General features: G+C 37.5%; 1 protein-coding gene across 4 annotated transcripts in view; it reads left to right on the forward strand.

Annotated features, from left to right (window-relative positions):
- Ass (argininosuccinate synthase) overlaps nt 1-26,955 on the forward strand; it is a 271,035-nt gene that overhangs the window by 218,759 nt on the left and 25,321 nt on the right. For 3 of the 4 annotated variants that reach the window (XM_090396642.1, XM_090396641.1, XM_090396644.1), the window contains exons 11-12: nt 12,991-13,048; nt 22,507-22,663. In XM_090396642.1, coding sequence (XP_090252768.1) covers nt 12,991-13,048; nt 22,507-22,663 — 215 coding nt within the window. The remainder of the gene's footprint in view (nt 1-12,990; nt 13,049-22,506; nt 22,664-26,955) is intronic. The other variant, XM_090396645.1, reaches the window with a different exon arrangement.

Here is a 26,955-nt window from a genome sequence, read left to right on the forward strand (position 1 = left end):
TCTGTAGTGAAAATGAAAAGAGGAGTTAGACAAGGTTGTATCCTTTCACGAAATCTATTTAATGTCTATAGTGAGACAGTGATGAAAAAGATTGAAAAACAAAAAATAGGAATTAGTATCAATGGTATAAAATACAACAATCTTAGATATGCTGATGATACCATTCTAATAGCAGAAAACAGAAACAAATTAATCAAACTACCACAGCTACTAATTGAAGAAGGTAAAGAATTTGGATTATATATAAGTGCAAAAAAGACTAAATTTATGAAAATCTTAAAAGAAAAGAGATCCAAGCTAGAAATATTCATAAACAATATGAAAATTGAACATACAACAGAATACAAATATTTAAGCACCTACTTTACTGCAGATGGAAAGCAAGATAAAGAAATAAAAATAAGAACAGCCATAGCTAAAGATGCATTCTGGAAAAATAAAGATCTGCTCAGAAGTTCTATGAGTATTGAGACAAAGAAAAGAATGAGAAGAACATTAGTATGGCCAGTTTTCACATATGGAAGTGAGACCTGGATATTCAAGAAGAGAGTAAGGCAACAGATAATGGCCTTTGAAATGTGGTGGTATAGGAGAGCTCGGAAAATCTCATGGACAGAACATGTGACAAATACAGATGGCCTACAAAGAATGAGAACACAGAGATCTTTATTACAGGAAATGATCCAGAGAAAGATGAGATTGGCAGGACATGTACTGAAAGTTTCAACAGGACAGAGGATACTAACAGTTTTAGAAGGAAAAATTATGGGAAAAGGAACAAGAGGCAAAAAAATGAAGGACATGGCTTGAAGATATAAGATCATGGACAGGATCACATGGCTATGCAGAAACAAAAAGGAAAGCCACCAACAGAGAGAACTGGAAGGACATGGTGCTGCACCTTCTCACTGAGGAAGCTACATGAAGAAGAAGAAGAAAGGTGAAAGAATTGGAGATGTATTAAGTGTTGCTCTGATTAGATGCTAATAAGGCTGTGGGAATGGAATACATACTACTACTATTTATTTTTAAAGAATGTGCAAAAGAGTTAGCCATGTCCATGTTATTTAGTGAGAATCTTGCAGTGGATATCCTAAGATGTGGAAAGAAGGCAAAATAATACCTCTCCAGCATGGTTCGAGAACAGAAGTTTCCAATTATAGATCAGTCTGTATATCTGCAGTTGTGATCAAATTGGTTAGAAATAGAAGACAGGATTGGGTTCATGAACATAGGATTCTCTATGATGGTCAGCATGGGTCTGTGAAGCATAGGTCTTGTGTTACTAACCTGCTTATGTTTTATGATAACATGATGAATGTGTTGGATAAGGGAGAATCATATAAAGTAATATTCTTGGACTTTGCAAAAGCATTCGATAGATTACTACATGATAAGTTGGTGTAACAAGCTGCAGAAGATAGGAATAGATAGTATATTGGTTAGTTGGATCAGAAATTGGCTCTCTGAATGATACTAGCATTTTGTGTATAATGGTGCTGTGTCTCAGAAAAGAAAGGTGACCAGTGGTGTACTTCAGGATTCTGTTCTTGGGCCCCCCCCCCTACTTTTTAACTTGTTTGGTAATGATATTTCATGTGGATTGACTGGGAATCTTCAAATATTTGCCAATAATGCAAAGTTAGGAAGAATTATCAGGAGTAGTGCTGATGTTAATTCTCTACAGGAAGATTTGAATAGTCTTTTAGCTTGGACAAATGTGGGATTGCAGTTTTAATTAATAAGTGTGAGATGTTACATTTTGAAATACAGAGATATAAAGTTACATATCTCTGAATGGGAGTACTCTATTGGTATAGCTGTACTTCAGGAAGTGGATGAGATTTAGCATCTTGAGTGATGGTGGACAGTGGACTGAAGTTGAATTGTTGAATATGAATTTTCAACTTCTTGTAAAGAAAAATTCCAGAACCAATGCAAAAAGAAAAGAACTAAGAGAATAATCTTGACCCCTTTTTGAATTTTAACCAGGTCTAACAGGAACCCATTGACTAGGATGCAGGCATTTGTGTTAGGACAAACATCTTTAATGATGGATAATAGCCTTTTCCTTGCCCGAGTGTGCTGGAGGATGTGGAACAAATGGCTGCTGGACTTTGTCAAATGCTTGTTACTATCCAAGACTGGTTTCAACCTTTATTGAAGTATTGTTAACTTGGGGAAGTACCTCTCCAAGAAGTCTGGGTGATCAACAAGCAAAAACTACCACTATGCAGTACTGCTTTATTCCTAGGAAGAAAATTCAAAGACAAACATTACTATAATGTCAACATAGATGAAGGGATAAAGAGTCCTAGACTCTTTATCCCTTCATCTATGTTGGTGGTACTGAGAGAGGAGAGGTTAGACACGTGTCCCACTCCTTGTGAGTTTATCATAGGCAGTGTTTGATCGATGAGGATTCATTTGGGTCTTCCATATTTGCAAATCTCATGAGGTTGGTAGTTGATTAGGATGAATATCAACATCTAAGAATTTTCCAGATGTTTGAATTTAAGTCCTAGATTTGTGCTTTGCACTGCAGTTGATTATTTCTAATAAGCCAAGCACCATTGGGTGCTATGTGCAAAAAAGCATTTGTTTTGTATAATATAATATGTAGTTTGTGAATGTTTTGATCTGATATGTATCCCTGGGCTGATGAAGCATATACTAAATCAGAACTTTATAAAGTAAGATCTTGTTACTTACATTCAGGAAACTGTTTCCGTTTAGTAAAGAATAAAGCTCTGCAGTAGCTCTGTTAACTTTTGCACAAAAGAAGTTCATGTGCACATTGAAGTTGAGTTTTATCTGATTTAACTTGTAGGTCTGTCATTTCCAAAGGAATGGGAGTTCCAAATATTTGTATTATATTTTCTGGACTTGTACATCTTTTTATGAAAAGAACTGGATTAAATAACAAGATTCTCCTCTGGAGATAGAACCATGTTTAATTTTTTTTAAATATTTTTTTGAAGCTGAATGTGTTATTCTTGCTATCAAGAAAACTGTAGGTAATATATTCAAATCTCACTGGGACATCGATGTTCATTAAAAGTGTTTTTTACTATCAATCAGGGCCATACTTAAGGGAAAAGAGTTGGATTTGAAGAAAGTTATTATTATTATTATTGTTATTATTGTTCCAGGCAACAAGGAGTCGACAGACTCATCGAGGGAGGCCCTAACATCATGTCAAGAACAACTATTCGACATTCACACAGTATCTATCATACCTTGCCTTGAACTCATTCATAGTCGTAGCACCCACAACAGACTCTGGAAGCTTATTCCACTCATTCACTACTCTCCAAGTAAAAAACCTAGCTCTAACACTCTTGTCAACCATGCTCTTGCCCAGATTCCATTCATGGCCCCTAGTCCTCCCACCACCAGTCATATTTTCAAAAATATCTTCTGGATCAATCTTATAGAAACCCTTCAGTAATTTGAATGTCTCAATCATATCACCCCTCCTTCACCTATCGACCAATTTCTGCAACCCACAAATCTTCAACCTATTATCATAAGGTTCATTCCACAGACATGCTATCATCTTGGTCACTCGTCTCTGGATCCTTTCCACTTCCTCCCCATCATGAAGAAACCCTGGTGCCAATAACTGGGCACAGTAGTCCAGATGGGGTCTTATCAGGGCTCGATACAGAGGAACAACAACTTGTTTGTCTCTGCATGTTAAAGTATTTTTCAGAAGCCAAGTGATTTGGTGAGTTGTTTTAGTCACTTGGCTTCAATTCCCTATCCACCAACACTCCCAAATCCCTGGCCTCATCAATCTCCTGGAGTACGGTTCCACCAATGCGATATACTGCTGCTATTCTTTTCGCCCCAAAGTGCATAACCTTACACTTTGGCACATTAAATTGACATCCATTTTTCTTAGCCCAGTCCTCCAAACTATCCAAATCATCCTGTAAAATTTTGACATCCTGTGCACTCATAATTGCTCTACCCAACTTTGCATCATCAGCAAACAAGTGAACACTTCCTCTCAAATCCTTTCCTATATCATTGATGAACAAATTGAAAAGCAGTGGTCCAAGAACAGAGCCCTGTGGCACTCCACTAGTCACAGGCCGTCTTTTAGACTCCACTCCTGAATAAACCACTCTGGTATCTCTCCTTCAACCACCCTCCTATCCATCTCACCAACCCTATATCTATCCCCATCTGCTTCCAGTTTACTGATTAGGGTTCTATGTGGTATCCTATCAAAAGCCTTGGCAAGGTCCAGTAGTATTATTGTAAACCCATTACCCCTATCCAGTTCAGCCGTCACTGTGTTATAAAACGTGAGCAAGTTACTGAGGCATGATCTACCCTTCACAAAACCATGTTGTCCCCCATACAATATCCCATTTTCATCTATCCAATCCTGTATTCTTTTCTTGACTAATTTCTCTAAGACCTTGACAATGATTCCTGATATGCTAATTGGTCGGTAATTTACAACAGCAGTCTTGGAACCACCTTAATGCAGTGGAACTATTTTCCCCTCTTTCCACCCCCTCGGGACTAACCCAGACCCGAGACTCAATTAAACAAAATGGTCAAGGGTACTGACAATTCTTTAGCTGCTTCTCGTACAACACTTGCTGGTATACCATCCAATCCCACAGATGTATTGACATTGAGGTTATGCAATAGACAACTCACCTCCACTTCATTCACCACAATTCCCGTATAATCTACTGGTACATTCGTTTCTGCAATGTCACCACCTGGATGATATATTTTTGCAAAGTGCTCACTTAGTAACTCAACTATATCAACTGATTCAGTTACCTCCCTACCATCGGCATTCTTTAAAATTATTCTGCCATGTACATTTTTCCTTTTACTTGCTACATATCTAAAAAACTGTTTAGGATTCTCTTTAGCCTGCATGGCCAATGTTCTTTCGTAATCCTTTTTTGGTTTTCTTACCACACTCGTTACCCTTCTGGCCTGCGCTTTATACCGTTCGTGTGCCTGCCGGTCACCTTTCTCCTTAAATTCCCTCCATAGTTGTTTCTTTTTTTGCAGCTCAGGCTTAATGGTGTTATTCATCCATTTAACCCCTACTTGATTTATTATTCGGACTCTAGGTATACAGTCAGCCATTGCTTCATGCAAACACTTCTTAACTACCTCCCATGCACTATCGACTTCTAGTCCTCGCAGTTGTACATGCCATGGCACTGAACCAATCAAACTCCTAAGCTTGTCATACTTTCCAGCCCGATAATTCCACATGTACCCTGTCTTAATTGAAAATTCTACACCTTTAGCCACCTCCCAAGTCAAGACCCTATGATCACTCTCACCGATTGGTGGCAATGTGGTCATATTTGTTACAGCCAAATCCTCAGATGTAATTACTAGGTCAAGCACTCTCTGACCCCTAGTATTTTCCCTTACATGCTGTCTCAGATAGTTATCCCTTAATAACCGCATAGAATCCAATTCCTTTCTCCCGTGTGTCCTCTCCCCACTCCATTCAATGCGACCATAGTTGAAATCTCCCATAATAATCACCCTCCTTCCACTCATTTCTTCTATTTGCTTGTGCATACTGTCACCGCCATCTTTTCCATCACCTGGTCTATAGCAGCACCCAATTGTATATTTAGTTCTGCTAGCCACAATCTCACACCAAATGGTCTCAAATGTGCTCTTTTCTCTATCCTGCAATTCAACTTCTATTCTCCTTGGCTGCAGTTCATCAGCTATCATCAACAATACTCCTCCCCCCATTTTATTCACCCTGTCATTCCTGAACACACTATACCCATCACATTCAATCCCACTAGCTATATCATCTACAGTCAGCCATGTTTCACTAATACCAATAACCTGTGGTCTGGAAGTGCCAACCATGGCCAAAAACTCTTCCTTCTTGTTCCTAATACTCCTAGCATTAGTGTACATGAACTTAAGACCCCCATTAGCCCCAACCCTACCTTGATGCCTCATATTAACTATCCCACTCTGATTTGTTGTCCTTATTTGCTCGGGCATATTATATTCATTCTTACATTCAACTGCCTCCCTAAGGACTGTATATCTACTCTCCCCCCCCCTTAATAAATCTAGTTTCCCTGAATTTGCACATCCACCACATTCAGCAACACTTTCTCAAGTCTTCTTACACCGTAACCATTCAAATGCAAGCCATCCATCTTATATAGATCCTTTCGCTCATCAAACTCACTCCACATGTCCACAAATTCCACACCACTCGTCATACATAACCCACGCATAAAGTCATTCGCAATTATGGCCCTCCTTTTAAACATTTCACTGTCATACCGTGGCAAAAGACTAATCATTCTAACTCTCTTGCCACAACAATCATTTCTTTCACCCTTTCCTTTTGCTCTCTAATAGACTTAGTTGCCTTTATGGTCGCACTAGGTTGGTACAATTTTGTCAAATCCTCTACTATCACATCTCATACTAATGAGTCTCCATACAGCACTCTATCCTTCATTTTGTTCATGTTCACACTCATGTTTATTTTTCCTGTCATACTTTTTATTATTGGTTCATTCAGTCAACTTTTGCTCATACGCTCTAGCTGCTGTTTTGCCCTTTGTATTGCACCATTCAACAACGTGATCTCACTCATTGCATCTATCTCATCTTTTTTATTCTCAGTAAAACCATTAATACTATCATTCACACTTTCTATATTTCACACTCTCACGATTCTCTGGTACAACCTCGCCGTTTCTTGTCATATCCCTATTTTCTTCATTCTGAAGATTGACAAAAATATCACACTCACGATCCGAAATACTCTTCAATTTCTCATTCTCCGTACATTTTCTACACACATTCACTCCTTTATTATCATCTAACCACACTCCGACCGCACTCCGCAAAGCGTACATTTCGCAGCTAGTACACTGAATCATCCCTTTTATACTACCGTTCTTTGATAAAGATGGCGAACCATCATTACTGGCCGCCATTTTCCTTCGTACTGGAGCCATACTTACTTGCAACGTATTTTATGAAATTATAAATTATAACACACCAAAAACACACAAAAAGATGCACTAAGAGATGCAGATGCACTAAGAGATACTTAAGATGAATAGGGAGAAAAAGAAATGGCTTGAGTAAAGTATGTAGAAGTCACATCAAATAAGTGGTATGAGTGGAACTAGCTGTAGATCCAGGAATAATAAGGCAAAACTGGAATATGAGAAGAGATTGGCACTAAGATCCAAAGAAAATCCTAGGGAATTTGTTAGCTATGTGGCCAGTAGGAGGAGAAATTATTGTGGAAGAATGACATTTTGGGATAAAAATGGGAAAAGAGTGACTGATGCAGAGGACATAGTGGAATTGTTCAATGAGCACTTTATTGCAGTATTTCATCGTGGAGAAGAAGGTTTTAATACTACAGGGATAGGACAGGTTCAGGGTTCAGAAGTGCAAGAGAGCGTATTCCAAATACTGAGTACTCTGGATATCACTAAAGCTGTAGGGACTGGATGGTATTTCACCACAGGTTTTGGGAGAATGTGCTAAAGACCTGACAGCTCCGTTGACCTGGCTCTTCAATAAAAGTCTGGCTGCAGGAAAGGTACCCAAGGAATGGAAGGAAGGTAAGATAGTGCCACTGCACAAGGGGTAGCAGACTAGAAGTGTCTAATTATAGGCCTGTTTGTGTGTCATTAAGTTGTTAAGGTCTTGGATAAATTAATGAGGGACTATATACAGCATTGGGCAGATGAGGGTAATGTTATCTGAGAATCAACATGGATTTGCTAAGGGGCACTCTTGCTTTAGTAACATGATTGTCTTTTATAATAAAGTGACCAGAGGATTGCTGCAATACTGAGACGGATGCTGTCCTGCAGAGATAAAAGAGTTATCATTCCATTGTATAAGACCCTGATCAGACCACACTTAGACTATTGTTCTCAAATTTGGTCCCCAGGATTTGAAGGGGATAAATTAACTATGGAAAGGATACAGAGGCAGATAACAAAGACGGTTTCAGGACTGTACAATGTCAGTTACAAGGATTGACTGAGAGAATGTGGACTGCAGAGTTTGGTGGATAGAAGAAGGAGAGGTGATATGATCGAGACTTTTAAACTGTTGAGAGGCAGTTACAGTGCAGATGTTGGGAGTTCTTTCGCTTGGTGGAATGGCGGGAAGGAGCGATGACAAGGGTCCATCCCTGGAAGCTGTGAGCAAGAGGGTGAGGAGTGGTTTCTTTGCATCGGGAGTTGAACCGTGGAATGGATTGCCTGAGAGAGTGGTTTCTTTGCATCGGGAGTTGAACCATGCAATGGATTGCCTGAGAGAGTGGTTAGAGCAAGAACGGCCAATGAGTTCAAGGAGTGGTGTGATAGACTTTGTGTTTCCTAAGAAAGGCCTCCCACGATGAGTCTTTTGTCTCCATGGAGGCCTGAATAATAATAATAATAATAATAATAAGCTGCTGTGTTTGTATACTAATGCTAGAAGTGTAAGAAACAAGGGAAATGAAATGGTTGCATTGATTGAGTCTGTTCAGCCAAAAACTGTTGGAATAAGTGAGACATGGTTGGATGTGGATAACATCCTGACAGGAATAGAGATGAAAGGGTATGATGTGTTTTGTGAGGATAGAAAGGGTAAAAAGGGAGGGGAGTGCTATTGATGATAGAGAAAGAGTGATGTCCATACAAGGTAGAGATCAAAGAGGAAAATAATGTCAGTGGTTTTGAGGCAGTATGGTGTGAGAGAGAGATGAATAGAATGAAATACTTAGTCGGATGTTGTTGTTATAGACCTGGTAATGTGGTGGTAGTGACCATGAAATGTATAATCATATTAGCCAAGCAAATAAGAAAAGGGTGATCATTATGGGTGATTTTAATTATGGCAGTATAGACTTTGAGGATGAGATAACAATTGGAAGTAAAAAAAAAAAAATGAGTTTCTTGAGTTTTTGAGGGATAACTACCTCAGGCAGTATGTAACAGAGGGCACATGAAGATTGAGGTCTTGGATTTGATCATCTCACCAGAGGATGTTATTATAAATGAGGTGTGAAATTACCCTCCAGTTGGTGAGAGAGTGGCCATAAAATGATTACCTGGGTGATTGCCAGCAGTGTGAGGACTGTGAGGAAAGGGTATATGTGGAAAGGGTAAATGTGATCAGTGCTACTTTGAGGATATTCAAGAACTGTCTAGTAGAAGCAATGTCTAAATGTATTTCAAAGGTCATAAGATTAAATAAGGTAGTTGTGAAATGGATGAATGAGGAGATTAAGCATGCTATATAGAGGAAAAAGGCATTAATGAAGCAACATGAGAGGAGTGGTAATAATCAATTCCATGAGGATTACAAAGAATAGGCAAGGAGGGTGAGGGTAGCAAAAGTGAAGTAGAAGCAGCAGTTAGTTAATAAAGCCAAAAAGAATCCTAGGGCATTCATTTGATATGTAGCCAGCAAAAAAAAAAAAAAAGATAATAATAAAGAATGATTGTGGAAGGATGACATTGATCGGAGAAAATATTATAAGAACAATTGCTGCAGAGGATATACAAGTAGTTGAGATATTTAATGAGCAGATCATAAAGGTCTTTCATTCTTGTGAATGTGACTTTATGAAGAGTTTGAAAGCAGTTGATTGATAAGCCAGAGAGACTGACTGTAAGTGAGCAAGAGATATATGAGGAATTGAGCAAACTTGATATTAATAACTTTGTGGGACTTGATAATATATCACCACATATTTTAAAGGAATGTGCCAGGGAATTGGCATCTGTCTTGACATATTTGTTTAACCACCTTACCGGCAATTATGGATTAAATACTCATACGCTTCGTATCCATCATATATTTCAATGTAATATCAATGGTATTACAATTTTAATATGCACTTCGTATCCATGGAAACTTGGATGTATATATACGCCCTGGTCGGTAGCGTGGTTAATATGGGTCTTTGCACTAGGTGAAGTTCTTCATGGTTTACCTCCCTTATGATACAACAAGATCGTGCCATTTCATAAGGGAGGTGACAGAACCCAAGCATCATTAAATTCTTATCTGTGTGTCAGTTGTAGTTAAAGTGTTGGAGAGGTGATTGAGAACCAGGATCCAGAATTGGGTTGACAACTATAGTATTATCTTTGCTGAACACCATGGATTCGTTAAAGGGGGGGGGGTCATATTTTTTTAATAAACTTAATTATTACAATAAGGTGACAGCTTCATTGGACAAAGGAGATGGATACACAGTAGCATACTTAATTTTGGAATGGCTTTTGATGGAGTACTGCATAATAAATTGATAATCAAACTAGAGCAGATGTTGGATATTAGACTAGTCATTGCACTGGAGATTGGCTATCTGATAGGCATTAGCAAGTTGTGTATAGGGGAGCAGTATCCTGGAAGGAGAAAGTCACTATGTGCCTCAGAGGTCTGTTTTTGGGACACTGCTGTTTAACACATCCTGTATGTTAATGATATTGAAGAAGGTTTGAATGGGTATTCAGTTGTTTGCAGATGATGCAAAGTTGAGGTGAACTATGAGGAATAGAGCAGATATTGTGATCTTAAGGACTTGAATAGATTGTGTGAATGGGCATGGATGTGGGGATGCTAGTTCAATGCTGCAAAATGTAAGGTTTTAATATTTGGGAAACAAAGATGGGATGTAGAATTTACACTTAGTGGGGATATATTGTTGGAGGTGGAAGAAATAATAGATTTGGGGGTGATGGTGAATAATGATCTAAAATTTAGAGGACACATTACCGAAATTGTGAGGAAACACAACTAATTCTGGGAATGATGTGGAGGACATGGCTTATAGAAGTAAGGATATTCTTCTTCTATTGTATAAGACTCTGATTAGGCTACACATGGACTACTGTGCACAAATTTGTTCACCTGACTTTGAAAACAATGATGCGATGCTGAAAAGGTCCAGAGACGATTGACCAAAATAGTTTATGATCTCTGGAATGTTGAACATGAAGAAAGGTTGAGAAGATGCAATTTACAGTCTAGTGGATAGGAGGAAGTGGGGGTGATATGATAGAGTCGTTGGGAAGGAGTTGTTATAGGATCAGTGTTGAAGAGGTTTTTCCTTAAATGGTGGGAGATCAGAGGAGAACAAAAGGTCATTCCTTGAAATTGTATAAGGAGAGTTGGAACAAGGGAGTGAGAAGCAGGTTTTTTGCATGCAGAGCTGTGAATGTTTGGAATTCCTTGCCTCAGAGTGTGGTGTCTGCAGAGAATTTGAATGTGTTTAAGGTGCAGTATGATGAGCTGTGTGTGTGTATGACAAAGGGACCTCCTACATGAGTCTTTGACTCAGTGGGGTCTTAGGATAATAATAATAATAAATTCTGAAAATATTTTGGTTGCTTTTGTACATTGCTTTAATTTTGATAAATTTTAACAACACCTAATGAAATTTTAGCTACTGCATCACATTTTGAAATATGATGCACTACTTATCATTTTGGTATTGTAGTATTGTGTAAGAGCAACAATACAAAAAAAAGCAGAGCATTTTAAAAGTGAATCGATGCAATCATTTATTATTTTTAAATAGTAGCAGAAAATTTGCAACAGAAAAGAGTAATGATGGCTAGCCAGTCTCTAGTTGACAATTCAAGAATAATGCTTAATGATCAAAGAATCAGTTAAGTAGGTGATTAATTTGACTTGGGATACTTTGACTCACTGTATAGGCTTACCTTATAATAAAAATGTTCCGAAATTTTAAATACAGTAATTCCTCGATTAATGCGTCCCCGATTAGCGCGTTTTCGATTAATGCATCCTTTTTTTTCGATACCCAAATTCGATTAGTGCTCCTCTAAAATTCGCTTAATGCGCCTATATACATCTTAAAAATAAATGTTACAGATTTTAAAAATTTAATATCTTTACATTTTTATAGCTAACTATTTTAAAAAATCACTCACCAGAATGAAATAATTTAGTTACCGATTTAAAACATTTTACAAAGTTATTTTTAATGGCATACTACACTACTTCCATGTACACTATGTATACTATGTTCCAAATTTTTATCGCCAAAATTTATATCGTCTGCTATAGTATTCCCACAAATTCGAGACCTTTTGATACTTCTACGCATGTCACAAAAAGGAGAATCCATTCCGATAATAGGGTAATCAATCCGTCTTCTGGGATGAGTTGTTTATTATTACATGTTGGAAAATTAACTTCTCTTTTATGATCATTATAGTTTTTAAAGTGGTAACTATTTTGCTTGTATAACAGTTGGGAAATTTTATCTATAAAGCACGTGATTTCGCTTGTTGGCGACCAATTCGTACGTCCTTCATTTCTTTCTCCCCTTCAATGATAACGTCGAAGAGTTAATTAAATCTCATTCTGAAGAATTGAATGATTCCGACCTGCTAAATTTAGATGCACAGCGGGAAGATCCCAAAGAATATGAAGAAAATTTAACTACTGATAGTCAGCCAAAAGAGATTTCACAGAAACAATTTGAAAATATTTTTTGTACAATCGAAGTTTTTAAGCAGCAATGCTTATAGGCTGACCCTGATGAAGAGAGAAGCAGTAAAATTTGCAGAAGAGTAGAAAAGACAATAGGGCCATACCTGTATGAAAAAAAGAAACAAAATGCCTGCCAAACTACGTTAACTCAATTCTTTGTTAAGAAGTAGAATAATAAAATTTATATTCTGAATATGTTTTATTGTCTTTCAGCTTCATGGTTATCCTTTAACTAGGCCATGAGACATACCTTAATTCTTTTATAAAAAAATTAAAGTTCAAAAAAGAAATTTGAGGAATGAATTATACTTTTTCCCGTAGGTTATTATATTCGATTAGTGTGTTTTCTATTAATGCGCCTGTTTTAAGGAATGCATTAGGCGCACCAATCGAGGCATTGCTGTACTACTTTATTACTATTACTTATGCATATTTTTATTATTTTTTTAATTAATATTACAGGAAGTTCGAAAAATTAAGCAGTATCTTGTAAACAAGTTTTCTGAACAGATTTATAATGGTGAGTGCAATTGTATATTTCATTAATTATGTAAACAATTAATGTTATATATATTGCTAACTAATTTTATGCAGTATGTTATTTTATAAATACTTTATAATATCTTCATAAAACATTTGACACAGGCTTTCTGTTTGTTTTCTTTGTTATAAATCCTTATAATGAGTTTGTTATCACATTATGTTAACCTAATATGATGTTCAATGTTCTTGAAGTGTTATTTTATTATTAGTAGTATCATCATACCTCCAGTCAAAAGGCTCATCATTAGTGGTTCCTTGCCTGAAGTGCATTTACCATTTCTGCACTTATCATTCTCTATACATAAAACCTACTCCCTATCCCACTGATATCCTCCTGTATAGCTTCCAGGGATAGCCTCTTATCCCTGGAAGAGGCTATCCCATCTCCCTCATTCTTTGAAAAACCTCATCGCAATAATGTGATAATAACTTCGTACCAGCCAATCAACCACTAGACTCTGCAAATTACATTTCCTCAATCTGTCTTCATATCAGAAACCATAAATCACCTTAGTCAATCTATGGACTCTTTCCAATCTCTCTCTTCTTCCTTTTAAAAACTAGGTGACCAAATTCACATGTGTTTTGATCAAATTATTTTAAAATGGAACCATAACATCCTTACTTCTACACATCAGTGTCTTCTGCATCATTTTATGTCCTTAATCACATCACATCCAGATCCTTCATCTTCTCCACCTCCTCTATGATATCCCCCCACCAAATGTATGCTCTGTATTCTATCTTTGCTTCCTGAATTTTAAAACCTTGCACTTTACAAAACTGAACTATTGACCCGATTCACTTCCCAATGATATTGATCTTTGATGACATTGCATTGGATATTATTCCCCCCCCATACACAACTTGCTCATATCTATTACACAATCATTTTCCAATTCACTGTAGTAATCTACTATTCAATCCCATCTATTCCAGCATAATTACTAGTGGCATGTGTCAGCCAAGTGACTTTACCACTTAGAAACCTGATACTGTTTATGATGTACAGTTAATCTACGTGCATTACTGTTGCTTTAAATTGCATGTGTTCTTCTACCTGGTTTGCCTGTTTTGCAGGAGGAAGAAAACTCATCTATATCCATAAGAAGACCAGCTAACTCAACTTCAGTTGAAAAACTCTTATAAAAATTCTTCATATAACTGATGGGATTCAAACTCAAGTCTTGCCAACTAAAAGACATCATTTATACCGACTAAACTACTGAGGCTTTGCTTTTTTCACCTTGTTATAATAAGTAGATTGCTAAAACATGATCTAAAAAGCAGACCCATGATGTCCATCAAAGAGATATTGCTGACATCAACCCAATTCTGAATTACGGTCCTTACCAACCTCTCTTGCACTTTAACCATGAATCCCGACACATATATGCACAGAGAGAGAGAGAGAAAGACTGTTCTAGAATTCAAAAAGTTAGTCTTATCACCTATTTTAAGTAGAGCAATTTTGTCCTCTTTCCACTCCTTTGGAACTTATTCCAGTGTAGGAATCATGTTAAAAGTATGTCAAAGCTTGTTAACTTCCTGTAACATTTTTCAAAACATGCAGTGATATGTAATCAATCCCTGAAGCCTTATTAATATCAGGTTTATTCAAGTCCCTATTATACTTACTACTCACTCATAATAAGACTTTCTTTCATCCTTCCCACCATACTCGAGGTCTACATAAATGTTACATTCAAAAGAATGAAATGTTACATTCAAAAGAAAGAATCGATGAAAGTTTATTTACAGATTTTTTGGCTTGAAACTAATATGCCATCCTCAGTGTAGGAACAGCACAACAAAGTAGATGTTGACACTGAATTATTTCAAAAGATGTTAGAGCTATGTGAATACATGATGTGTTACATCAAGATACCTATATGATACTTAAAAAAAAATTGAAATAATCCATTTGAAATAATTAGTCATCCATAATAATCATATCTTTATTTGCTAGGATAATTGCCTATACATTTCCTTCTCACTGTACTCTGTATTAGCAGGTCTCTAGAAACATCCGACAATATATTCCATTATGTCCACTTCTACCTCACACCATACTGCTTCAGAACTGCTGCCATTATTTGCCCCTTATATCTCCACTTGGATGACCATAACTCCTCTATCACCATCAACAGCACCCTCCTGTCTTTCTACACTGTCTGTCTTCATGAAAAACATATCCTTCGATTTCTATTCCTATCAGGATGTTATCTTCATCTAACCATGTTCTCACTTATTCCACCAATTCTTGGATGAACAGACTCAATTAAGGCAACCATTTCATTTGACTTGTTTCTTACACTTCTAGCATTTGTATACAACCATAGCAGCTTATACCCGGATCTATAACAAGTTTCACTGATACCACTTATTAGATGTGAGCCATTTCTTTTTCTCCTTACCCATCCCAGAACCATCTTCAAATTCAGCTGTCTCAGCTTTTTCTCAACTCTATTTGAACTTTGCCGGCCTGGTTGACTGAGTGGTTAGCTTATCCGTTCTCCAGCCAAAAGGTTGTGGGTTCGAATCCTGCCGTGGGCATCGATGTTTGTCATTGTCTGTGAAAGTGGTGGTGGGGGCAGTAGATGCCGTTGGTGTAGTTGCAGTTCGTTGTGGTTAGTGGATTTAAGTGGTGGAAACGGAGAGTTGTATACACTGTTCTGTACCTTCTTCCTATTTCTGCTTCAGTTATTTGTGCTGTATCTTTTCTATTCTGATGTTGGGTTTATATTTCTTTTTTAATTTCATCTTGATGTTTGCAATCACTAAACTATGGTCCGAGTCTATATCCGCTCCTTGAAAAGTTCGACATTGCTGTACTGATGTTATCCATCTTCTTTTAAAACTACTTATGCTTCACCACAATAAATACAAATTTGAAAGACTTTTTTTTAAAATCAATAGAAGATTTAAAAAACCTAGCTAATCTTAATAAATATGGTTGTATTAAACTTCTCATGATTTGAGAAACTTTAATTCTTAGGCCTCCCATCCAACAGCTAAGACTAGCCAAAGGCACTCACAGAGGGTGACCCCTCATAGGACTTTAGGTCTTCAGTCTAATTTTTTTCCTCTTATTGTTTTGAGCAATTTTAACATTGTTTCCTTGACATTGTCTCAGTGACTGAGATGAAATATAGGATTGATTAGACGTGATTAATTATTTATATATATGAGCCTCTGTAGCTCAGTCAGTATAGATGAAGCCCTTTGATCAGGGCTTCATCTATACTGAGTTTCATCTATACTTATTCTGGGTTTGATTCCTGTCCATGACTTGAACCTTTATCTCTTTTAACTAAAGCTGAGCTATCTGGTCTCATATGGAGGTAGATGGTTTTTTCACCCAGAAACTCGGGTTTTTTTGTCCCTCAGAACAGGCAAGCCGGCCTGTGAACACACACACACACACACACACACACACACACACACACACACACACACACACACACACACACACACACACAACACACATGGATTTATAGTCATCAAATACATACTTAATCCCTCATTAAGAGGGCTCAACCAGTCTTAAGGGATGGTTAAGGGAAGGAGGAGAACCCCTACATAAATAAGATAAAATATATACTGTATTTATTCCATTGAATTTTATAATGGGTTATTGAAGCAAGACCTCCTCTTAACAGATCTGTACTGTCGTCTAGTAAGATTCCTATTCTCATCACTTTTAAACATCTTTAACTAGCCTCTCTAACATCATCACTACCACACCTGAAACAGAAAACTGGCCAATATTACTATTACTATTATTACGGGCAACTCCAGGGAGTCATTAGACTCATCGAGGGAGGCCCCAAATCATATTCATCACAACTATTCAACATTCATACAGTATCTATCATACCTCGCCTTAAACTCATTCACTGTCACAGTATCCACCACAGACTCAGGGAGCGCATTCCACTCATTCACTACTCTAAAAGTAAAGAACCCAGCTCTAATTCCTTTACTAACCACACTTTTGCCCAGTTTCCATGGATGTCCCCTAGTCCTCCCACAACCAGCCCTGTTCTCAAAAATATCTTCTGAATTAATTTTATAGAAACCCTTCAGTAATTTGAATGTCTCAATCATATTTCCCCTCCTCTGCCTATCAACCAATTTTTGCAACCCACAAATCCTCAACCTGTTCTCATAAGGTTCATTCCACAGACCTGCTATCATCTTGGTCACTCGCCTCTGGATCCTCTCCACCGCTTCCCCATCAAGAAGAAACCTAGGTGACCAAATCTGGGCACAGCAGTCGAGATGGGGTCTTATCAAGGCTCGATACAGAGGAACAATAACCTGCTTGTCTCTGCTTGTCAACGTATTCTTCAGCAACCAAGTGATTTGATGAGCTGATTTGGCCACTTTTGCAATGTGTCCCCTAAATTTCAATTCCTCATCCACCAACACTCCTAAATCTCGTGCCTCATCAATTTCCTGGAGCACAGTTCCACCAATGCAGCAAACTGCCGCCAATCTTTTCACCCCAAAATGCATAACCTTACATTTTACCATATTAAATTGACATCCATTCTCCTTAGCCCAGACCTCCAATCTATCCAAATCATCCTGCAAAATTTTGACGTCATCTGCATTCACTATTGCCCTACCCAACTTCGTATCATCCGCAAACAAATGAACTGTTCCTCTCAGATCCTTTCCTATATCATTAATGAACAAATTAAACAGCAGTGGTCCAAGAACAGATCCTTGTGGCACACCACTAGTCACAGGCCGTCTTGTGGAATCTACTCCTGAGTAAACCACTCTCTGATATCTCTCCGTCAACCACCCTCCTATCCATCTCACCAACCCTATGTCCATCCCCATATGCTGCAATTTACTGATTAGAATTCCATGTGGTATCCTGTCAAAGGCCTTAGCAAGGTCCAGTAGAATCACTGTAAACCCATTACCCTTATCCAGTTCAGCCGTCACTGTGTTATAATACGTGAGCAAGTTACTGAGGCATGACCTACCCTTCACAAAACCATGTTGTCCCCGATACAGTATCCCATTTTCTTCTATCCAATCTTGTATTTTCCTCTTGACTATTTTCTCTAAGACCTTGATAATGATCCCTGTTATGCTGATTGGCCGATAATTTTCAACAGCAGCCTTGGAACCACCTTTGTGCAGCGGAACTATTTTCCCCTCTTTCCACCCCCTTGGGACTGACCCAGACCCGAGGCTCAAATTAAACAAAATGGTCAAGGGCACTGACAATTCTTTAGCCGCTTCACATGTGACACGAGCTGGTATACCATCCAATCCCACAGATGTATTGACATTGAGGTTCTGTAATAGACTAGTTACCTCTACTTCATTCATCACAATTCCCATATAATCTGCTGGTTTATTCATTTCTGCAATGTCACCACCTGGATGATATACTCTTGCAAAGTGCTCACTCAGTAATTCCACAATATCGACTGATTCGGTTACCTCCCTACCCTCAGCATTTTTTAAGATCATTCTACCATGAGCATTTTTCCTTTTACTTGCAACATATTGAAAAAACTGTTTGGGATTCTCTTTAGCCTGCATGGCCAATTTTCTTTCGTAATCTGCTTTTGCTTTTCTTACCACCCTTGTTACCATCCTGGCCTGAGCTTTATACTGTTCCTGTGCCTAATGGTCACCTTTCTCCTTAAATTCCCTCCACAATTGTTTCTTTTTTTGCAGCTCAAGCTTAATAGTGTTATTCATCCATTTAACCCCTACTTGATTTATTATTCGGACTCTTGGTATATTTCTCATTAATGACTTGATTCTTCCTTGCAAAGTGGCACTTTTATCTTTCTTGCAATGTACTGTTTGTGAAATCATGGGCAATGTTAGCAACTTCCCACATTTGCTTAATATTCATGAGATATTTCATCCATTTCGCATCCTTATTAACATTGAGATTTATAAACTGCCTGTCTCCTCTTTTTTCCTGATTTTCTTTGTGGCAACTTCCAACCAGATAACATCAAATACACTGACATGATACTTTCTGAACATTCTACTATATCTTCATCTAATGTCTCCCCTTTTGCCACCTCCAGCAATTAAAGCCCGTCTTGTATACTTATCCTTTCTTTTACTAGCCATGTAACTGTAGATTTCTGTAGGCTTTTATTTTATTGCTGCAGGCAATCTCTTTTCATATGTTGCTTTCTCACTACAGTCATTTTCCTGGCCTGTCCATTATACTTCATATGCAGTTGAAAACTCTTCTCTTTACACCTTCTTTGTAATAGCCTCTTCCTCTGCAGCTTCTGCATAATTTTATAGTTCAATCATTTCACTCCACTCTATTTATTCTTTGGGCTGTAAGAACATGGTTTGACATTGCAAATTCAACTAATCTCAAATTAAGTCCCAAACACTACTGATTTTCATCTCCTTCAATTGATTTTCCACTGTAAGTGATCAGTGTGTTTCTTGGGTTTGTTATAGATTTCTTCTCCTCTATAGTTCCACATATCTTTTTTCAGTAAAGCTTATCTCCTGATTATCATTTGTACCACCTTGTGATGTCATGGTGATTATTCTAACTATATAAGATGTTATTATTAAATTCAGCAATCATATCTTGTGTTAGAGGCAATTATCTCTAAGAAATTCAAGGCATTCATTCTCTTTACTATACATGCGTTTTCTGTTTTCAATCAATCAATGGTTAGTCACCTATTACTATTAGCTGCTTATCATCCACTTTCATTTGTTGAATTGGATTTTAATGGTATTGATGCGAACACAGATTGATAAGAAAATAACTATTTATTAACTTAAAAGCTAATATTTTGCTGGTATTATATCCAGCATCTTCAGAGCACACAAAGTTTGTTACAACAGCAAAACAACCACAATTCCGTGTAACAGCGGGACTAGTATAAGTAATTGCAGCATGCAACACGAGACTAAAGTCCTAATTAGGTGCCATCTTAGTTTTAAAAAAAAAAAAAAGGATAGTCTGAAATTTTGAAAAATAGTAGTCCAAAGTTTTGAGGAAAAAAAAAATTAATTTGGTCTTGGGATGACTGTCTCCCAAATCTTTGGTAGATTTATACAACCATACTTGTTGAGGTTTGGAGTATGTTTTAAGGCTTCTGTTGATTCCAGGAACAACCTCTCTGACTTGACTTGTAGAAGCTTCTGTGCAGTACTTCTGTTTTTTTTTCCAATTGATCCTGTGTGCAGGGATATCCAAAACATGGTGTGCCAGATCCGACTTGCTATAGTGAAAGTGGCGGATATATTTTTTGTGTTCACTGAGGCGGATGTCCACAGTTCTTCCTGTCTATCCGTACTCCTGGATGTGATAAAGGAGTGACTCTGTCATTAGGTGAACGGATGAGAGTTGCTAATTTCACAAAAGGTTTAAATACGTGCGTAGTTGGTGCTTGTTAAGCACCTTAGATATCTTTTCAGATGTGCCTTTAATATATGGGATGGTGATAGTTTTGTTGTAGTCTTCTATGGTAGATAGTGGGGGGGGGATTTTTGGGTAGCATTTAGTATTTTAGCATTTAGCATTTAGTATTTTATCTATCTTATGATCTATCATCCACTTTCATTCTTCTACATTTTCCATCCCTCCCCTACTCACTTCACATCAAGACCACTATCACTACTGTTTTCTTGACCTTGCATTTGGAAAAGACATAGCTCTTCTGAAATCACAAGGAATATCCCATGTCCTATTTTATGTTTTCATTCATTTATCCTTTCAGTCTTCTTGAAGACTGCTATTCTATTCACATCAACATATCATCTTCTGTCCACTGTAACTTTCTAAAAGTAACAAACCACAGAATATTAGCTCTGAGGATAGATTGTCCTAATATAGGTTAACAGAATTTGATAAATAAAAGTAAAAGAAATGAGATGATATTGACATATCATCATCACCATCAGCCATTTTATCTCCACTGCTAGGCAAAGGCCTCCCTCAAAGTTCTTCATTCATTTAGGTTAGATTAGAGTGGTAAGCGTATCTGCTCTCCAGCCAAAAGGCTGATGGTTCGAATCCGCCATGGGAATCGATGTTTGTGATTGTCCGTGAAAATACTAATGATAGTGGTGGACAGTAGATGGCATTGGTGTAGATGATGTGGTTGGTGGATGACAGGTGGATGAGGTTGAGTGGTGGAGACAGAGAGCTGTAGCCCTCCCTTGATGAGTCTTGGACTCCCTAGAGATGTCACATAATAATAATTTCTATCTTGAACTTTTCTATGCCAATGAATTCCTGCCATCTCTTTAATCTCATTCTCCCATGATCTCTTTGGTCTTTTTGTAGCTCTCTTTCCATCGCTGGCCTGGTTGGATGAGTGGTTAGCATATCCAATCTCCAGTCAAAAGGCTGCAGGTTTGAATCCTGCCTTAGCATGGATGTTTGTGATTGTCTGTGAGAATACTAGTGGTGGTGGTGGTTGGTGGTAGATGGCATTGGCATAGCTGCAATTTGTTGTACTTGGTGGATTGAGTGGTGGGAGTCTTGGGACTCCCTGGAGGTGTCATATAATAATAATAATAATAATCTCTGGGATACCATTCAGATATCAATTTTGTTCATTTTTGAGTGTTACATCTTGCAGTATGATCCTACCCAATGCCATTTGGATCTTTTAATGGCAGTTATAATGTCTCTCACCCTAGTCTGAGCTCTGATCCGAGTGCTTTTTGTCTAGAATGGTAATACCAAGATGATCTTTCCATTTTCTAAAGACTATCCAACCAAGTTGAATTCCATGTATAATTTCTTCTTCACAGTCTCCCTCTACTGTGATGTTTTATCCTAGGTAAACAGGATATTACTATATAAGTTTCCTTGGGTTTCATTCGTACTGGCTTTTTGGTAATGTATTTATTATACATTATTTTTGTTTCATCTTTGTTTATATTTAATCCTTTCTTTTTACTTTCTGCATTCAATTCACTGATTGTTTGTTGAAGTTCTTCAGCAGAGTTTCCTAAAAAAGCAATGCCATCAGCAAATTGTAGTTGATTTAGTTCTTTCCCATTTACCATAATTCCTCTAGTTTTCCAATCCAGGTTTAAAAAAAAAATTCTTCTAGGGCTGCTGTAAATAATTTAGATGAAATGGCATCTCTCTGTCTAACTCCCCTTTTTATAGGAAATTTCATATTTGTTTCTCATATTGACATATCGGTTGGTGATAAAAACACAGAGTATATGCAGAAGTCATTTATTTTAGGAATAATAAATTGCGTACCATTAGTGGTAGTGTAAATAGCAATAGTTTTGGGGATGGAAAAGAGAGAGAGAGAGGAAGGGACACCCTGAAAGCTGAGAGAAGGTATGGCAAGAAATGGGAGTAAGGAGGAGAAATTCTTTATATTCTAAAGGAATTCTGATTTTATTTATCTAAAATGTTAAACTATTTTCATACATGATTAGGGTTATGGTATAGTCCAGAGTGTGAATTTACAAGAAGTTGTCTGCAGGAAACCCAAGCAAATGTAAATGGCATAGTAAGGATCATTTTGTATAAAGGAAACACTTATATTCAAGGTCGCACCTCCCAAAATTCCTTATATAATCAAGAACTTGTAAGGTAAGTTGAGAAATGTTTCTAAATTGAATTATTTAAATTGAAGCCATGTGCGTGCACGTACACACACACACACACACACACACACACACACACACACACACACACACACACACACACACACACACACACACACACACACACACACACACACACAGAGAGAGAGAGAGAACTACATCGATGAGATATTAACATGTAAAGACTTAAAAAGGTTATTTTTCCATTAGAAGATCTTGATTAGAATGCTGATACAGTCAATCCTCACTATAGGGAACTCAGAGGGATATGGAGGAATGGGTCATTTTTGAAAGTTTGCTCATGAAGTTCTTTTGAATATACTGATCTTATACTTTTCATTTACTGCTTGCAGCATTTTTTTTTATCATCATCGTCATCATCATCATCAAATTCCTGCCATGTATCCTCAAGGGGTGTACAGGATATGACAGTACTACATGAAAAAAATTACATCATTACTAACTTCCTATCTACAATTTTCCTCCAAATCAGTCTGTTACTTGTCAGGACTCCAATATTATCAGATCTTATATTTCTATCGTCTAAGGCACTTTGTACCGTATCAATCCACATGCATCTTGGTCTTCCTCTAGGTCGTTTTGCTGCCAACCTGGCAGAGAACACTTGTTTTGTTAATCTTTCTTCGCCCATTCTGTTTAAGTGACCATATCACCTGAGATTAGCTCTGCTAACGCATTCCTGGATGTTGACAATGTCAAGTTCTTTCCTAATATCCTCATTTTTAATATGATATTGCCATTGATGCCATCTGTTCATGCCTATAATCTTTCTCAGGACTCTCATATCTGCAGTCTCTAGTCTCTGGTCAAGTGTTTCGCGACTATTTGTCGTAAAGTGAAGATCTGATCCTGACAGCCTCTATTTGGCCTGAATCCAGCTTGTTCTTCACCAAACTTTTCTTCCACAATTCTTCTCAACTGCTTCTCAAGTATACTTGCATAGATCTTCCCAGGAACACTCAGTAGGGAAATACCACTGTAATTCTCACATTCAGTTTTATTTCCCTTTTTATATATGGGTACTATGAGAGCTCTACTCCAATCATCGGGAATTCGTCCCTCTGTCCAGGCTTTCTGAACTATGCAGTGCAGCCACTGTAAGACTCTTATACCACAATACTTCAGCATTTCTGGTCGAATATCATCTACCCCTGCTCCTTTCCACATTTCAAGCCTTTGATGGCTTTTTCTACTTCAAGTATGGATATGTATTCCTGACTGCATGCCTGGTCAGTGTTTTTTTACCACTGTGCTGTCATCACTGCTTGTTTCATTTAGCCGTTTTTCAAGGTAATTACTCCATACTTCAAGGATATCTTTTTCTCCCGTTTTCATGTTATCTTTATCATCTCTAATTCCTTTTACAGCACTCTTTCCTCCATTCCTAAGCTTCTTCAACAACCTCCAGAATATTTTGCCACCTTCTTGATATTTATTTTCTATATTCTTGGCAAACTCCTCCCATGACTTTGTTTAGCTAGTTTTACACAGTGTTTAGCATTCTTGCATTTGTCTCTGTATTCTCTAAGAGCACAAGCTGACTTATTTGCCAGGAACTTTTGATATGCTTTCTTCTTTTCCTTCACTGCCTCTTTAACTTCCTGTGTCCACCAGGGAGTTCTGATTTTTTTATCCTTGCAGATAACCTCGCCATATGCCTCTCTGGCAGAATCAATCAATGTTTTCTTCAGAGTTTGCCACTGAATCTCCAAGGTTTGATTCCTGTTCTCAAACTCTTTCATTTTTTCTTCAATAATCTTTGTGTATTTTAGTCTACAGTTCACATCTGAAGCTGCTCAACTTTTATTTACTTTAAAACTTTCTTACATGTTATTCTTTTCAATATGAAATTCAATTTTATCCTGCTCAAGACTAAATAGTGATCACTTCCAATTTCAAATCCTCTGTACACTCTGGTGTCCTGCACCAGGGAGAAAACATCACTTTCAACAATAACATAGTCAATGAGACTTTTCTTATTCCTTGCCTCTTCTCTCCATGTGAATTTGTGCACATTTTTATGTTGGAACATGGTGTTGGTAATAACCAGTCCATGTCCTGAGCAGAAATCCAACAAGTATTTGCCATTATTATTAGCTTTGCTCTTTTCTCCAAATTTTCCCAAAACATTTTTGTATGTCTGACAATCACTTCCTACTCTGCTATTTAGATCCCCAACAAGGACCAACTTTTCCTTTTTCATTGTGTCAGTAGCTTTCTCTAGAGCCTCAAAAAATTCTTCCACTTCTACCTTAGTAGAGCCTTCTGTGGGACTATAGGCACAAATAAGTCTCATTGTCCAGTTCCCCATTCTCATATTTGCCCACATTACTCTACTTGAGACTGGCTGCCATTCAAGAAGATTAGCCTTGTATTTTGTGTTGAATACTATGGCTACTCCTTCTTTTCCTTGATTGTCATTGCCTGAATATAACATTTTATATTTATTGCTCAGAAAGATCTCACCAGTTTTTGTCTTTTTTGTTTCAGTCACCTCTATTATGTCGATCTGGTACTTATCTAATTCCTCAGCTAGCTCCATTTCTTTGCCATTCAGGCTTCTTATGTTGATAGTACTGATTTTTAACTCTGGTGATGTTGAGTTGGGGTTTGTTTTCAGATTTGTTCCAGTAACTGACTTTTCGCTGTTCGCCCTGGTTCCCTGGCGAAAACAACGGGGGCCTTGTTTAACCGGGCGCCGCCCCAGCCGGTATGAAATTCTGTCATGTTGTACAATCATTTTTTATTTTGGTTTAACCAATAAGAATACAATTTGGTCGGCTAAATCCCAAATTGCCAGCCCATCCTCGTTCGTTCAGTATCCAAATAGATACCCAACAGGGTGCACCACGAGAAGGTGAGGATTGGACATTAGGTCAGAAGCCCTGGTCGGTTCTCCACATTCCTTTAAAAGCTATGTGGAGGTCTCCTCTCAGTTATACAGCTTTGACCCTTAAGCACCCCGCATTTTTTTTATAGTGAGCTTATTGTAAAGGTGCTTGCTACAGTGAAAAACTGTACTTTTCATATTACGTTTAACAGAGATTAAAACATATATAACATAATATCAAAATAAATATTTATTGACATTAATTGTGCTAGTATCTAATTTGAAGAATTCATTTATCGAAATGCAACAATATGCTGGCTGTACAACCGTAAATAGAACAGATCAAGTACAACTAGTTGCAGGAAATAGTTATTATTATTATTATTATCATCATTATTCGTGACAACTCCAAGGAGTCCAAAGACTCATCGCGGGAGGACACCTATTGTACAACTCTCCATCTCCACCACTACACCAAACCTCTACTACCAATCATCTACATCAGCGCCATCTACTTCCCACCACCACTACACCAAACCTCTACTACCAATCATCTACATCAGCGCCATCTACTTCCCACCACCACCACAGCTAGTATTTTTTGTCTGTAAATTGCATGTGTTCTGAAGGGTCGATTTGTCTGTTTGCAGGATGAAAAACCCCAGTTTCTTGGAGAAAAAACCCTGCTACTTCCGTATGAGATCGGCTAATTCACCTTCAATTGAAAAAGTCCAAATAAAGATTCCTCCCATCATGACAAGACTCGAGCTTAGGCCTTTTCCGATTATATTATAATTATAATTTATAATATACTGCTTGAAATACTTTTGTTATCTCCCATTGGAACTTACGATACACAAGGTCTGTTCAAAAAATTCTGGACAGTTATTATTATAAAGAACTTGGCAGACTAGTGTATTGTTTTGTAAGTAGATATATATATATATATAGACAAGTTTTAACATGATGAAAATTTTTTCATTTGGTTCTGTTATAAATTAAAGATGCCAAGAAATTATACTCTTGGTTTCATCCTTTATCCAAGTGTAAGTAAACAAGTTTGCCTATGAAGTCACTTAACAACTGGGCTACTTGTACAGGGTGTTCGGGATAAATTTGACAGTTTCGTAAGGAAAAAGAAAATATTCTTTGTATCTATTAAATTTAATGAATTGACAAAAAAACATTACAGGCAGAGTTAATTACAATACTATCAACAAGATTTACTCAAAATAACCACCATTAGCATCGATCACAGCTTCAATTCTGCTTCGGAACCTCGAACAAGCTGATGCTACAGTCTCCCTGGGAAGGGCCGCAAAAACTGTTTTAATTTTATCCATTAACTGGGCTTTTGTATTACTGGAAGTGCGATTGGTGTCTTTTTCAACTGCGCCCCATACAAAATAATCCATGGGGTTAAGGTC

This window comes from Typopeltis vanoorti, chromosome 8 (genome assembly GCF_054136105.1).
Source record: "Typopeltis vanoorti isolate ZY-2024b chromosome 8, IOZ_Tvanoo_1.0, whole genome shotgun sequence".
Taxonomy (NCBI): Eukaryota; Metazoa; Arthropoda; class Arachnida; order Uropygi; family Thelyphonidae; genus Typopeltis; species Typopeltis vanoorti.